The sequence below is a fragment of the Strix aluco genome, chromosome 8 (genome assembly GCF_031877795.1).
Source record: "Strix aluco isolate bStrAlu1 chromosome 8, bStrAlu1.hap1, whole genome shotgun sequence".
Taxonomy (NCBI): domain Eukaryota; kingdom Metazoa; phylum Chordata; class Aves; order Strigiformes; family Strigidae; genus Strix; species Strix aluco.
Window position 1 is genome coordinate 32,188,721 of NC_133938.1, and position 17,174 is coordinate 32,205,894.

The 17,174-nt window shown below is 42.0% G+C and overlaps 1 protein-coding gene across 15 annotated transcripts in view; it reads right to left on the reverse strand.

Annotated features, from left to right (window-relative positions):
• Positions 1 to 17,174, reverse strand: part of RABGAP1L (RAB GTPase activating protein 1 like) — a 263,781-nt gene that overhangs the window by 66,121 nt on the left and 180,486 nt on the right. For 14 of the 15 annotated variants that reach the window (XR_012624184.1, XM_074833042.1, XM_074833037.1 and 11 more), the window contains one exon: positions 2,483 to 2,611. Coding sequence is in view for 14 of the 15 variants with exons in the window: in XM_074833042.1 (XP_074689143.1) it covers positions 2,483 to 2,611 (129 nt within the window). In the remaining variant the exon portion in view is untranslated. Of the gene's footprint in view, positions 1 to 2,482; positions 2,612 to 10,134; positions 10,693 to 17,174 lie in introns of those variants that run through there. The other variant, XM_074833049.1, reaches the window with a different exon arrangement.

Consider the following 17,174-nt stretch of genomic DNA (forward strand, 5'->3'; position numbering starts at 1 on the left):
AGGCTGGCACACTGGTGAGGCCATACTAGAGATGACCAGCCAGTCGGAGACCTGCAGCAGAGCTACGGTACGTCACGTCTGCCAACAGGAAAACAGGCTGGAAGCCACAAACCCACCCGCAATCAGGAAACAGAGACACAGGACAGCGGTGACAGGCTGAAGCCAGCAAGCTTCTGAGGGAAAAGACCTGTTTGACTCCTAAAGAGTACAAAAAATTTGTCTAAAAGCCAGTTTATTGTCATCAATTAAGAGGAAACTCAAGAGACGTAGTAAGGACTTTATAGCCATTGTCCCTCATCCTCATCACACACAAGTGATCCTGGGCAGACAGGAGCCTTGGTGTTGGGGAGCACATGGCTATCAGTATGAGTGGCACCAATGACAGAAGGAGTGCAAGTGAGTGAAAACAGATTCATTTAAAGTAAATATCACTCTCCCCTCCAATAAGGTCTTGCACTGAGTTCCTGAAGTCTTTCACATTTTCACTTTTAAATACATCACGTATGATTAGAGTCTTCCCTATTTAGAGTAACTTTCCTGACTATGCCATTAATCCTGACAACAACCTTAACTAAAAGGCTTTGAGTTTCAGAACACTCCTCTCCATGAGCTCAGCTGTTCCTAGCTTAACTACCAAAAGACTGTTCAGGACACAGTTTAGATCCCCTCCTATGTCTTATATCTGAATGAGGAATGAGTCGCATGCCCAGTGAGTTAGCAGAACTCAACTCCCAACTATACTCCTTACAAGGGTGGGCTGTTACTAACAGCAGAAGGCAACTTGAATCTTCTGCTTTTCCCCATCCCTGATAACCCCAGGTCCCGGCCCTGAATACTCCTTCCATTCCAATAATTCCTACCAGTCCTCATGTACTTCTGTAAGATGCGGGGGAGCGCCTTGACTCCACGTCTACTGTACTCATCTGTACTTTTCTCTTATGAACTGGAATCCAGAATGTGCGAAATCTTGCATATGCAGTGAATTCACTGTCAGGTCCTTCAGCTGCCTTCCCATTCATGTCGATGAACGGTTCAGAATTTTATTCTCTGCTTTTAAAGGCCCCATGTGCTGAACCCATACAAGGCCCTATGCACTGAATATCTGCCTCAAACACATTCCAAAATACTTTGCTAAACAAATCACATCATATACATATATACCCAATACGAATTGAAAAATTAATGAAAAATAACGTCATGAGGCACACAATATATTGCACAAGAAAATGAGAAAGGTACGCCCAAGAAACCTGAGAAATATCTCTTCCAAAAGGTACCACGAAAACTTCTGTATTAACATTTCATCAGAAAAAGACACATCGAGTAAACAACATAAATTTAATGCACTTGTTAAGTCCTTAAATTACTAATTTTCAAGAACTAAGCAAAGGACTAAACACTAAACTTCCAACTGTATCCTTTTAGTCCCACATACTCTCTTTCAGCAGCAGAGTTCAAATCTCAAGCACAATTTTAATAAAGTCTTTGCACACATCTTTTTTTCTAGCTGGAATAAACATTAGTACAGCAAGCCCCACACTTTCACAAGATTAGAATTTTAACCAGTTTGAAAAAAGCCCTTGCTTAATAAACTATGAAATTAAACAGCACAAAAGTAGATTAATAAATATATTGAGAGAGATATAAAAAAAGTGGAGTGTTAAAGGAGCATTCTTTCTGATGGGATGTTCTCAGCCCATTATCGGGCCACTCCAAACACACGTTTTCCATCAGTGCTCCCATTCCAAGAAATAACAAAAGCACTGTTTTCCAAGATCAAATGTTAAGTCCATCCATAGCTATACATATGCCAACAAAAAATCCCAGAAAAAATAGCAGACCTTTCAAATGACAGCTTTATGAACCTCTGTGGCCATTTTTAACAGATTTCTATCCTCAAAAACTTACAGTCAGACTCGTCTAATTTGTCATCATTCATTACAAGCCCAATACTTGTGCTCCAGACATTCAAAGAAGCCTGCTTTTTGACAGCACAGTCTTGGATAGGGTAGAATATAAAAAGATATTCTGTCTTGCTAAGCTTGATACACAAATAAACTAAGTTTCTACTCCAATACAATTGTATTATACAGCAGTGCCCAACAAATAAGTATCTTCTGGTCAAGACAAATAATATCTGACCTTTGGTTGCACGATTATCATACATCCAATTAATTGGTTTAGTGTAATAAATCAATTAATGAATTAGCAAGTTCTGATAATTCAGTTTGTTTGATCATGCATCAGTTTTCTATTTTAATTATTAGCTTGTACCAAAGCTGACAAAGAAGGAAAAGCAAAGTGATTTACTTTCTTTGATATAAAAACATGTCTGTGTATAAATATACAACCATATACAAAAAGTAATAAACTAATGATTTCATTACTTTACTTTCCACATGCTACTGGCATTCTTAACATTGTAAGTTACTTTTCCTGTAAAAACCCCGGGTGAATGAGAGGAAATGAAGACTGTCCTTACCTTAATGTTGCAAGCTTGTTCCATCAGTCTTCTGGCGTTCTCTTCAGCTCTGTACCTCTTGGGCAACTGAACCCTGAAGAATTTTAAAGCTCCTTCAAAATCAGCTTGTAGAAGGTCCTCCTTTGAGGTCTGCAATTAAACACAGGGAACTACAGTAAACACTGAGAACATGCAGTCATGCTCTTTTACTGAATTTGTAATTTACTGAATGTATTCCAAACCACCAATATTCACATTAGCTCAAAAACATCCTCCTTGAAATCAGGTCTCTAACCCATATCTCATAAAACAAAACAGAGGCTACAGCATATCCAAGGAATCCCAGGCAGAGCAGCACTATCAGAGGACTATAACACATTAATGTATTTTATCCTGCTATACCTGCAGGGTAAGAAAGGGATTCTGGCTCAGCCTGTCAAGATGTCACTCAGTGAGAAGAACAAAACCCAAGCAAACAACAAAAACCTAGGCGAATGTATAGTATTTTCTAGAGAGCTTGTGCATTAGACCGTTGCCGATTCTCATAATGCTGCCCTAAAAAGACAATGTATATATAGATATATATGGTTGCAGACATGAACAGCAGAAGCAGAAACGCGTATGACTCATAAGAGGCACCGGCAAGTCAATGTGCAGAAGTCTGTGACACAATTTCTCAAAGAACACTGTGCCAGAAAATCTTTTACATGCTTATTTCTACATCTCTCATAATACTGTACCTCTCAGTGTGGTACCAAGCCCAACAGGTCACAAAATGTTAAACGTTCACCATTAATCCAGTTCTGCTACTGATGGTGTAGCATGATTCACGCGGACAAATGTATTCATCTTCAGATTTACCAAGAACTACACCAAGAGATTTAGCAGATGTGAAATATCAAGCCTTGGGATAGTTCCTTTAAAAGGTTCACAGAAACTGTGTGTCCAGATAAGACATTTAGGACATCACCTCAAAAAAAGCAAATTTCAAGATCTTTAACCCAGAAGAGTGAATAAAAATGTGTCAACGTACAGACACCTCAGGAGCAGCACAAGTACCTTTGGTTAAGGTTAATTGCTGAATTAATTGCTCAAGTACCACCGCCAACATTTCCATGGATGCATCCTCTGCTTTCTCATTTTTCGCCTTGTTGTACACAGTAGATATATTACATACACATAGTTTTAGCGTTTGGTTCTTAAACTACATTCTCATTCACTCAAAATCCTTTGCTGTCTCCAATTTCAGACATCTTTCCAGAAAACACACTTCAGCCAAGCACAAGAGATTTGTCTCTACGCAGGAAGAACTGGGAGAAACTGTGCAGTCTTTGACATGGAAGAGGTGAGGCTCAGTGATACCATTACTGGGTGTTAAAGTTGTTTTAAATAAAAATAAATGTAATTATCACTACAATGCAGAGAAAATTTTCCCTATGCACCCTACAAACTAGCACCACTAGTTCATTCACATGAAAATAATTATGTCTACTATGTAAAAGCCCTTCTTAAAAGTGCAAATACATTGTTTCCCAAAGCAAACAACTTCAGCCTGGTGCTGTAGATATGTAACAGTAACACTCAAAACCTAACTTGACATATTCCACATTTCTTACTGCATCCTACAGAGGGTCTATCAAAACCAGCAATTTACCCAAACTTCAGGCCAGGGAGGGGGGAAGGAAGAGGGGGTTTTGAAGGGATTTTAAATTATGTACCAAACTGGGAACCGCACCAGAAGTTTAGGGGGTATTTTCATGGTTATCCAGTATCTCTGATAGTGGAAAGCGTGAGCTGACATCAGAGGTGTGCCACTCCAGCACTGATAATCACCACTGCTCTGTTTGGGAACGGGCAGAGCAATATCTCCTTTGGTGTCCTCAAGCAAGAGTCTATAAGGACAAAATCTACGTTGTGCATGTCTACCTATCAACCTCCGGATTTCTGGAGATTATTATACTGTGTATCCTAATGGGCACTGTTGCAGTAGGTTTTCCTACATTAATCACAAGGAAAGCGTGAGAAAACTCCAAATACAACTCAAGTAGCTTCAGCGTATCCATTTCCCCAGGACTACAGCATTTTTAAGGCAGACAACTTTCTGACATCAAAATCCTCAGAGGCCTCCCAAGATCTATTTGATCCTCCCCTCATTCACAGCCAAGGAAGCTGCTGGGTCATCACTGCAGGGACACAAGAAAAGCTGCCTTCAGGATGCTGATGAGAAATGTTCAGCTTTACAAACTATCACATCTGATTCTGTCCACAAAAATTTGGCAGGAGGACTGTTTGGCTGAGACTCAATCAGACAAGACCGATGTAGTGTTGACAGAAAGCTGGTGCAGTTGAGTATCTAATGAATCAGACCCGCTCATGAACGCAGCTATGGCCAACGCATCCATTTCCTCTCCCTAACGTCGCATTTCTCCTGGATGAGTTTTACTGAGGTTAGATACGCTTTCGCCACACTGGAGACTAGATCACCATTTGATATCCACGATGGGCTATATTTAACATTATCTGCAAGTTGTAGAGCGTGGTGGGAGCAGCCTGTCACACAGGCAGCACACAGCATCACTGCCAAAACCCGCGCTGGCAACCAAGCCGCTTCTGGGCAAAGTTCAGCTGGGTAATGTTGATCAAAAAGCAGTAAATGGTTTGATAACCAGCTTACTTGAAAGTGATTTCTCTCCCCTCCCCTCAGTGGTGTGGACAGCTGTGGTCACTATACAATTCAAACGGTTTTCCCTATTACATTGCAAATTTGCCTTCTCAGGAGACCAATGCTCCTGCATTTCCAGTCCCCTCCTCTTCCTCACGCAATGGCAGCCTCTCCCATCCTCCTCTGAAACCTGGCCCCAAACACAACTCTGACCCCAGGTGTAAAGGGACACCAGCCAACCAATAAAACCCACTTTGCTGCTGTTGGTGGTTTTAGGCAGAAAGTTCTCAGACACTGCAATGCTCAAAGAGGGGTAATCTCCAAGACAGGCTGGTATGTGCTTCCAACAGAGTGGGAGGGTGTTTGCAATTAAGACTTCTGGACAGTTGCTCCCAGCACAAAACAAACACCAAACACACTTTTTGCCAAAGTTTTAGCATTTTATTAGGAGCTGAGCTATCCTAATTTGAAGCAAGTATTCTTGGAGGTCCTGACTAGACATTTTTATTTAAATTTTGTATTTATTTTTCTTAAATTAACATAATGCACTGAAAGTTCTGAATTTCATTTTTTTTTATAAATCAGGAGGATAAAACCTAAGAAAAGTTAATAATCAACAATTAAATTACCCTGCCAAACTGTAGAAAAGCACATGCATCTACCCTTTACATCCACAGCACTTCATTTAAAAATAAATACCAAAAAAGACAGAGGCAAATATGTCAGAAATACAGCAATTACATGTAAAACATTCCGAGTCAGATTTAATTCTCCTAGGCTTCTGTTTGAATCACTGTTACAATAATATTTTAACTATTGAGAATTTTGTGGTCTCAACCCTGAAAAATCTTTAGTCAATGAAAAATCTTGAGTCAATGAAAGCTCAAAGAATAATGGTGTATCATGGAAATAAGAACTTCTGTGACGGAGTTTGCTGAACTAAGATTATAGTTATGAAAAATTATAAACTATCAAATTGCATAGTTTGATAAAATGGGTGGCAGAGCCTATACTGTTCAGCTTTTTCTATTTTGCTGAATATTTTAATTTCATTAAAGCAATCTGTTGATCAAAAATTTAGTTTCACTATTAAAATCACAAGAAATCAAAGTAACATTTTGAAAGCAGTGTTAACTAGGTGGCATACTTTGAAAATTTTCTGCAAACTAACTTCTTCAGTTACTGATTAAAAATAGGAAGCAACACAAACCCAGTGTATGTGTGTATATATGTATGCAGTATAAGAAATTATATAGCATTGTCGCTATCCTAAGATTAACATTTCTTGACATGTTGTGATTTTAATCAATAAATCATAAAGACATTTCAGGAACCTTTTGGCAGCTCTTTGACAGGCAGAGATTTGTAAATTTGTTGGTTCGCGTCACTCAAATTGTGGAACTCATCCACAACTTATTTCATGAAACCATGTGTAAGTTTAATGAATCAACAGTTAAAGTTTGGCAGGTGCATTTGGGGACTTCAGGGAATTTTTTATTATTCTAGATGTAATTTTCAAATAATCGTATTTTGGTTAAAATCTATTTTTAAAACCAGGCAAAAGAGGAAACTCACTGTGAACTATGACCAAAAGTCTCAGCTTGCCTTTTAGGCTTTGACTAAATATGCCCTCGAATGTCTTTCCCACGTTGCTTAAGTATTTCAACATATTAATAAAATTATCTTATACAGATTCGTTGAAACTAAGGGAAAGCCCTTTCCCAGAACTACTAGGGAAGCTTTGAAATCTGAAGGTAAAGTTCTGGAAAACTGCAAATGTTCAAAAAACAGGAACAGAATTTAAATGATATTAATTTTGATTATTTTTTTAAAAGTAAATAATATTACTACTACTTCCCTCAAAATATTTTGGAAAATGTGATTAAAACAAAGGACAAAGCCTTGGCTTTTTTCTTTAATTTAATTTCTCTGTCTTCAATTATTAATTCTGCAGTCTCATTTATTGCTGGCTATAACAACTACAACTCCTAATCCCACCTGGGAACTAATACAGCAGAAGAAATTTCAGATCAGCCACACTACAGTTCCTTAATTTAATTCTTCCTCTTTCACATAAACAGATAAAAATGACAAATTTCTATAGAATTCTATGTACACCGTATATGTATTCAGAATTTCTGTAGCATGCCAGTGAGCATAAACTGCCTTTTTTACACTTTAATGAACATGTGTCAGGAACAAGACCAAGTTAATGGCTGAAAAGAATCTGGCCATACTCTACTCCGCTATTTAATTTGCTGCTGGTAAATTCAGAATGTTTACATGTATCCCTACACTAATTTTTCAGAACATAATATTTAATCTGTAACACCCACAGATGGGGTTTTAAGTTCTCTTAAGATACGCAATGCAAAATCAAGGTATGTGAGCTAATTTTTCTAACCTGGTAGTTGTTTTTCCACTGGTAGCAACAAGACTGCAATGCTGCATGTTGCACAACTGTGCACTGTGCTGCCCTTAAACACAAGCCACGGACCTGACATCAGTTCAGTGACTCCCAGAGGATGAAGTTGGCCTGTTGTGCTGCCAAGGAGCATGAGGGTGGATAAACTTGTGATCCAGGCCTGGGAAAGTTTGATGGGTAAAGCTACGCTGCTACAGTGACACTGGCACGCACTTCTAGCCCAATACATCAAAAGACTCCTTTTACTGGCCATCGCTTACATCTGTTTCTTTACTGTGAAAGCTATACTGTCAAAATCGTTTTTTCCTAAATAAAATCTGTGCTCTAAAACACTGGTACAAAAGCATAATGGAAAAAAAATAGCTTTGGTTTTGTGCACAATGAGTTGGCATCCATAAATATGGCAATGATCTAGTGCACACCCAGTAGTATCCTTCTGTTCAAAATTTCATCACCGTGTTTATTTGTAGCTCCAGACCTATAAAGGCAATGTTCATTCTGCCACATAAAATACTGATGAATGTGGATAAGCACAAACTCAAAATCTACTGGCTTCATCCACCCATAGTCATCCCAAAGCGGATAAACCCACACAGAATTAGTGCTGTTTCACTTGCCCATCATTGCAGTTGGCTGATGCAGTGAATAGGTGATCTGAATTTTTCTAAGGCTGGCATAAAGGTTATAGATTATATTTCTCACATAACACTACAACGGCATATATTCTGCCCGTCCTAGGCATTTATTCCCAAAACCACTGCAGAGGGAGAAACCTATGCCCCTAAAAAAGAATCTAGTTCTTAATTCTATGAAACACCAAGGTTTTAAAGTAGCTTCAGTTCTGATTAAAGTACAAATTCTTGGTCCTCAGAGACTTCTCATTTTTAAAAAATCATCAGAAACATAGTGTCTCCTCCTTTATGGAAGGGGTACATGTCAAAATGGATAGATGTCAGAAGAGGGACATTTAGCTAACAAAACCTGACAGGAAATCACATTGACTCCACAAGTCAAGCCTCTTTAATAACACAAGTATTACTTGTATTGGTTTGCCTTCCCCCCCCCCCCCCTTTTTTTTTTTCTTTTTTAATAAACATTATAATGCCATTCAGCAAAGCTAAGCTGCCTGGGTGATGAAGTATGCTAAATTTCCTGGTATTCTCCATCTGGAGGGCCAGATACAAAGCCTGATTAAGTCAAGTGAAAAAGAGCTTCATGGTTTTGCCTCTGCTTTCCTTAGAGCTCATGACAAAACAGTTCAGAATGATTTGGCAGTCCTTGCCCAAGAGATCATCAGCACTAAAGCAGCAGGATGGGATGGAAGAGCGTTTAGGTACACTTGGAGGTAAACTGGAATAATGCTTACACATACAACAGATTCGAGAATGTGTTATTAGCCACTATACTCAATTCTACAAGTGACTGTAGATCTCCAAATTCATCTGTGCTTTACTAGCAGCTAGAGAGTTTGTGATTTTTTTTATTTTTATCTAACTACTCACAGTGCAGGGACACACTGTTTCAACCACCCACTTTTTTTTTTTTTTTTTTTTTTTTTTTTTACACTGAACATCTTATAATACGCAGAGCACATTCATTTATGTGAGTGTACTGCAGAACACAGAGGTAGGTTTTGGCAACACAGCGAAAATGCTAGACAAGTCACAGGATATAACTACAATACAGGACTGCACAGGGTATGGAAATAAAGGAAAGGCACCATCCCACTAGAAAATGGGATGGGATCAGTAATGAACTGTCTTCACATGCATCACATAAAAACGACATTCTGGTGTACAGGGCCATCACAAAGTGTACCTCTGAGCTGCAGCCAGGTTTAGTTACAATACCCCAGAGCAGACTCAGCTAGGACTAGGTACTGACCTCTGGATTCACCACTATTTTGTGTTTCAGAGTCTGCTTTGTACAGCACTAGAGATGATGAAAGCGTACTTCTCTGTACTGTAACATGCCACACCAATTTCAGGCCATTTCACATACAGACATCATTTGCTATGATGTATAAAAATGTCTTTAACAATTTATTTCCCAGATAATTCTACAAATGCATTTTCAACTTTTTTTACATACTGTCAACTGCCTTTTCAAAATCAAACACAGAAACAGCAGAAAATCAAAATACATCAAATTGGCTTGATTTTTCAAAAACTAACCTTTGATGTCACAAGTATAAAATTTTAAATACTGAGCATTAATGCACTTTCCATCAGTATCTAGAAGTAGACCAGGCATGCTGCTTAACTGGAATCATTACAGGACTGAGAACAAAAGCATTCATGGCTTTAGGAAAGATGATTTTTATAACGCAGCCCTGGTTGTGAACCCTTCAAGCTAGTTAAGGAGTGGCACCGATCCCCATCAGCAGGACTAGTGTCCAGCCCTCCCAGGCTAACAGGAAAAATAAAGACTCAGTGCTTTGGAGATGGATTACGAGAAGCTGAGAGCAAAAAAATAAGAGACACCTCATGCTTCCATTCAGTGTCAAGAATCCTGGGGGAGGAAGCAGGTTTGGGAGGGAAGATGGCAAATTCGCAATGAATTAATTTCAAGAAAATGTGAGCTCACCGCAAGCAGTCGAGGCACAAATAGGCGATGCCCCATTCCCAGAAGTTCCAGCACCCGACATGCATACTCATTCACCAGCTTGCTTCTCTCGTCATGCATGTCCTGGGACTTTTTGACAGGTGGTGTGAGCTTGGCAGCTGGGGTTTTGCAAGGTACCCCTTCTTCCATGAGCAGTAAGTAGTAAGTATCCAGAGTGAGAAGAACAGGCTTTGAACAGTAATTTCAAAAAGTGCAAGATTAGGAGAGCCAGCCTCAGATCTTTGAAATGGGCTCGGATGGCCGCCTACAGCAACGCCCGTCGGTCTCTCAGAAAGAGAAAAGCATCTTTGCTAAGAATCAAGGAAAAATATGATCCACCGTGCTGGCTCAGCCAGAGTCCAAAGTAGGTTTGAAAAACAAACCAGAGAAAACATGGATCTAAAAATGTACCTAAAAAGCAGGAAGATGGCAGCAAACAAGTGCAGGAAAGCTCAGACAGGAGAAAAGCAATGGAGAGATTTCAGGACTCACTGTCTGGGGATGTGTGTGTGAGCAGACAGCAGCAGCAATAAGAGCAATAAAGCCAGGGCAGTTCTGAAGCTGCAAAGAGAAAAGGATGAGCTCATTGCAATCTCTGATTCGTGACAAGCGTGGCGGCTGCCGCTGCTGCCTCTCGCTGTGAATCAGTAATGAAGGGGTAGGCAAGGAGGGGGCTGGGAGGAGGGGGGGTGAATGAGCATGCAGAGAGCCTCTCGGGGGAGAATGCCGTAATGAGAAGCCAATAGTGAGCGGCTGGACAGCTGAGCTCCCCTCCCTTCACCTTAAATCAATTCAGCTGTGAGGGGTTTTGCTGTTGAATCCCAGGCTTACGGTGTATGAACTGCAGCCTCTAACATTTGATGGTTCGGAAGAAACTGGCCTGCCAGCTGATATAATGACTTGTATTTGATCTGCTTCTGAATATTGCAAATACAGACTCTGTGCACCCCGGAGATGGGCAGGTAGGGCAGGAGACCCTCATCCCTCCCGGGTGATGAGTGGGAGAGGGGCAAGGACATCGTGATGGACTGCTGGGGAGGAGAGAGCAGCAGGCAGCTGCTGAGAAGCCGAGAAGCCATAGCCCGTCTTTGCACAGCTTGTGCGGGACTGAATCAAATAATTTAAATAATGATAATTTCCAGCGCTGGGTTCTCAGGAGGCATTTCTAAATCTGGAGATGATGGGCAGGGAGGGAATGATGTCAGCACATGCATTTGAACTGATTCTAGAAATTCACTGCACATTTGTAAGGAAAATGCTATGATGTCACACCTTAAATTGCCTCGCATCACTCCCATGCAGGGAACAGGCCAGGTGCCTCTGCCATCTGGGTAAAGACAGCCTAGCAGGTATTACTTCATTTCATTGGTCTGGATTTTAGAAAGCATGTTTTTATGCTGCTTCATTTTTGAATTGCCTAATTATAAAATGGGCTATGTAACAGAACAATACACATTTCTAATCGGAGCAGACAGTAATATTCCATACATATCTAACGTACAGAAAGGTGGTAATTTAAAATATTGTGAGGAGCTCTATGGATCTAAAACACGTTAACTGCAAACACTTCTGCAAATGTATATTTAAGCTCTAAAAATAATTTTGTCTAACATGTCATGAAAAACCATATTTAGTAAAAATACTAATGCCAAGTAAAAATCCATTGCATGGGGTCGTTGAATTGAAATAATAAACACATTCATGAGTAGTTAAAATGTGAAAATAATTTTAAGTTACTGTGAACAAGCCTAGGTAAGTACTGCAAAAAGCACAGAAAATTAGAAAAATAAATTAATTGCATTCAGTGTGATACACCACCCACAGTGGACTCCTTTCAAATACAGGTAAATTTTCCTGGATGAGAATTTTTTTTTTTTTAAAAAAAGGACATTATTACCAAAAGTAGCCCCATCCAAACAGGTCACCTTGGCTCATAGTGACACATGAAGCAGAGGGGAAAATGGTTAAAGCAGAACCAGCAGAAGGCATAGGTCAAAAATGACAGATGACAATGAGGCCTCAACTATTTATCCTCTGGTGATACGGGATTTAAGTCAACTAAAGTACCTGCAAATTCTGTGCAGTATTGCATAAGCTATTTAACACAGGCAGTCTTCTGAAAGCTGATTTAAGTATCTCAGGTTGTGAAACACTATTTTGCAGATGAAAACCTTCCGCATGGGCTAGTCCAGGGAGCTGGGTTCTGAAGAGGTGGAGGCCCCAGCATTTCTGCCGAGGCTGAGATTAAGGGTCTTTACTTTCAAGAGAAGCCAAGAGTCTCTTAGGAAAAAAGAAACCACAACCAACACGCGTTTCATTCCAGTTTAAGGTTATAGTGAAGACTGTGATGGGAACTCTCTATACTTTCCCAAGTCCCTCCGCATGCAGTTCCAGAGATTCTGGTTTATTACCTAGTTTGTTATTATGTATATAGGTAAACACCACAATGCTGATCAGTTATCCACCAAAGGTTAAATTATCAGCTTACCAGACTGTATCTTGGTAGGGTGAAAGTATTTAAAGAAAAGGAAGTAGCTTTTCATATTTTTTTTCTGAATTTTTGAAGTGTTTTCATCTAATTTAAATACACACTGGTAAAAGTGATATTCTAGAAACATCAGGTTCTATCTTCGTCATGTGAATGAAAACATTACTCAAAACATTAAAAAGGAAGAAATTAGAGCATTATACTGCATGTACTGGTGTACTGGGTCTGGCTGAGCCGGAATTGGTTTTCCCCTGTAGCAGCCCTCATGGTGCTGTGTTTTATGTTGGGAGCTGGCAGGGTGTTGATAGCACACTGGTGGTGTGGCTACTGCTGAGTGGTGCTTACACAGCACCAAGGCTCTTTCTGACATTTCCACACCCCCAGTGGGACAGGGTGGGCAAGATCTTGGGAGGGGACACAACCAGGACAGCTGACTCCAACTGACCAAAGGGATATTCCAGACCATACAATGTCTGCTCAAGTATAAAGCTGGGAGAAAGGAGGAAGGGGGTGGGGTCACCCTTGGTCCTCCAAGGCAACCACTACGCGTATGGGAGCCCTGCTTCCTGAGAAGGCCCGACATCGCCTGTTCATGGGAAGTAGAGAATAAATCTGTTTTCTTTTTTTTGCTTCCTCACGCGGACCTTTGCTCTGCTTTGCCTATATTAAAACTGCTTTTGTTTTACCCATAAGGGTTGGGGGTTTTTTTCCTATCTTATTTTCTTCCCCCTCTTTGCCCTGTTAAGAAAAAAGGGGAAAGGGGGGGGAAGTGATAGAGCGACTTGGTGGGTACCTGGCATTTAGCCAAGGTCAAACCACCACAGTCTTTTCTGGCGCCCAACGTGGGGTAAGACAACGGCAGTTTTATATTAATTGTGCTATAGCTATAGCAGTTATTAAGTGACAAGCTCTTGTGCTGGTCACGGGTTTGTTGATTGTGCTGCTTATCTTTATTTTGCTAAGCTCGGGAACATGCTGGAAGAAATTGGGAACATCATGAGTGGTTTTATTCTGCAGGATCCCAAGGTACTTATTCATCCTTATGTTAGCTCTTTGATACTGTTCATTAATGCTGTTCGCCTGTTGTGGGCTGTGTGGAGCTCGGTATGTTTTGGTGTAAGAGAAGGCAAATTTTGGTTAAGTCAATACCAAAATGTGCCCTGAGGCGGCCTGTCCCTGGGTGGCAGGGGGAGTGGAAGGATTTGGGCAGATTCCTAGGACGGTTATCACCTCCTGCAGCCTGGGATCTTACCCCTGAACAGGCAAGCAACCCCACAAAATTAACACAACACCTGATAGAAGGGTGCCTTGTCTATTCCAATGAAAATCAGCAACTCCCAGCGCTGTACTGGGGCCTGGCCTGTGCTTATCGAGCTGCAGTTCAGTGCTCTCAAAGGACTGTGGTGGAGATGGGAACTCAAACAACAACAACAACAGCAGAGATTGCCCCAGTAGTAAAAAAGAAACAGTGGACAAGGAGAACAACGGGCCCATACCCTTGATTAATAAGGGAGGAGAAAGAAGAGGAAGAAGCAGGTCCTTCAGCAAAGGGGTCAGAAGAGGGAATAACAGAACTCAAACAGGAGGCAGAAACTACCCGGTCCCTGACGTCATCAGAACTGCGAGATCTGCGGAAAGACTATCGCCGCCAGCCCGGTGAGCGGATTGCTGCCTGGCTGCTTCGATGCTGGGATAATGGGGCTGATGCTCAACAGCTGGAAGGTAAGGAAGCCCAACAGCTGGGTTGCCTTGCTAGAGATCGAGGAATTGAAAGGGGAATTGGAAAAGAGACAGCAATTTGCAGTCTGTGGAGACGGCTCCTTTCAAGTGTTAGAGCAAGATATCCTTTCAAGGAAGATCTTATGGACAACTCCCCAGGGAAGTGGACTACTGCGGATGAAGCTGTCCAGTACCTGAGAGAACTAGCAGTGCTGAAAGTCATCTATGGTGATCCAGATAATGATGAAGCCCCTAAAAATCCTGTGCACATGGGCCATGTGGAGGAAGGTGATTAAAGGTGCACCATCCTCGTATTCTGCCGGCTTGGCTGCGATGTACTATCCAGAAATGGATGTGGGAGAAGGACTAAGATGTACACCAACTGTGGAGGCAGTCTCTTCCTGGCTTCAGAACTTTGAAGAGAGTCTTGGTACCTCCTCATCTCTATGGGCGAGTGCCCTGGATGTCAGGAGCACCCCAAGAAATCGGTTCTCTTCCACCCCAGTCAGAGGGAAAGGTGACACGTGGCGAACTTTGACAGGTGACACGTGGCGAACTTTGGTTCTTCCTGCGTGACCAGGGGGAGGACATGAGGAAGTGGGATGGTCAACCCACCTTCAAGTTGGAAGCTCGTGTACATGAATTGCGAGGAAAGACCCCTGCCAAGAAGAAGACATCCAAGAAGGTTGTTAATGTAACTGGTGTGAAACCACAAGAAAGTAATCAGTGATCTCCCAGATACAGGAAGACTGAGATCAACTCCCTTGACCCTGATGAAGGAATCTCCGGCCTGGCACAGCAAGGGTCAGACAGTGAATACTCTGACCAAGAACGGGAATAGAGGACCCCTGCCTCCAGCCAGGAGGAGGAAAGGGATGATCAGGTGTATTGGACAGTGTGGATTCAATGGTCTGGCACATCAAATCCACAGAAGTACCAGGCTTTAATCGACACCGGGGTACAGTGTACATTAATGCCATCAAGTTATAGAGGGGCAGAACCTATCTGGATCTCAGGAGTGACAGGGGGATGTCAAGAACTGTCAGTACTGGAGGCCGAGGTTAGCTTGACCAGGGACAAATGGGAAAAACATCCCATTGTAACTGGCCCAGAAGCCCCTTGTATCTTGGGCACTGACTACCTCAAGAGGGGGTACTTCAAAGACCCAAAAGGATACCGATGGGCTTTTGGTGTGGCCAGTGTGAATTCAGAGAAGGTCAAACAGTTGTCTAATCTGCCTGGCCTCTCAGAAGATCCTTTTGTTGTAGGACTGTTGCGAGTTGAAGAACAGGTGCCAATTGCTATGAGAACCGTGCACTGATGGCAGTATCGCACGAACCGAGACTCTCTGGCTCCCATCCAAGAACTGATTCGTCAGCTGGAGAGCCAAGGTGTCATCGGTAAGACACATTCCCCTTTTAATAGCCCGATATGGCCAGTGCGAAAGTTTGATGGAGGGTGGAGGTTAACAGTAGACTATCGTGGCCTGAACGAAGTGACGCCACCACTGAGTGCTGCTGTACCAGATATGTTAGAGTCCAGTATGAACTGGAGTCAAAGGCAGCCAAGTGGTACGCCACAATCAACACTGCCAATGCATTCTTTTCAACTCTTTTGGCAGAAGAGTGCAGGCCACAGTTTGCTTTCACGTGGAGGGGTGTCCAATATACCTGGAATTGACTGCCCCAGGGGTGGAAGCACAGCCCCACTATTTGTCATGGACTAATTCAAACTGCACTGGAAAAGGGTGATGCCCCTGAACATCTACAGTACATCGATGACATCATTGTGTGGGGCAATGAGGCAGAAGAAGTGTTCAAGAAAGGACAAAGAGTAATTGAGATTCTTCTGAGAGCTGGGTTTGCCATAAAGAAAAGCAAGGTCAAGGGACCAGCACAGGAGATTCAGTTCTTGGGAATAAAATGGCAAGATGGACGCCATCATGTGCCTATGGATGTTGTCAACAAGATAGCAACTATGTCTCCACCAACCAACAAGAAGGAAACACAAGCTTTCTTAGGACTTGTGGGATTTTGTCGAATGCATATTCCAGGTTACAGTCAGCTGGTGAGCCCTCTCTATCAAGTAACCCGGAAGAAGAACCATTTTGAGTGGGGTCTTGAGCAACAACAAGCCTTTGAGCACATCAAACAGGAGATAGCTCGGGCGGTAGCTCTTGGGCCTGTTCAGACAGGACCAGCTGTGCAAAATGTACTTTACACATCAACTGGGGAGCATGGCCTCACATGGAGCCTCTGGCAGAAGATACCAGGTGAAACTCAGGGTTGACCATTAGGATTTTGGAGCCAGGGATATCGAGGATCAGAAGCCCACTACACTCTGACTGAAAAGGAGATACTAGCAGCATATGAGGGGATTTGAGCCGCTTCCGAAGTTGTTGGTACAGAAGCACAGCTCCTCTTGGCACCGCAACTGCCTGTATTACATTGGATGTTCAAAGGAAACATCCCTTCTACACACCATGCAACCAGTGCTACCTGGAGTAAATGGGTAGCGTTAATCACGCAATGAGCTCAACTGGGAAAACCCAACCGTCCAGGGATCCTGGAAGAGATCATGGACTGGCCAGAAGGTAGAGATTTTGGAGCACTGCCTGAGGAGGTGGCTCATGCCCAAGAGGCACCGCCATATAACAAGTTACCAGAAGATGAAAGGCGGTATGCTCTGTTTACTGATGGATCCTGTCGTGTGGTAGGAAACCATCGGAAGTGGAAAGCTGCTGTGTGGAGTCCCACAAGACAAGTCATTGAGGCCACTGAAGGAGAGGGTGAGTCAAGTCAGTTTGCAGAAGTAA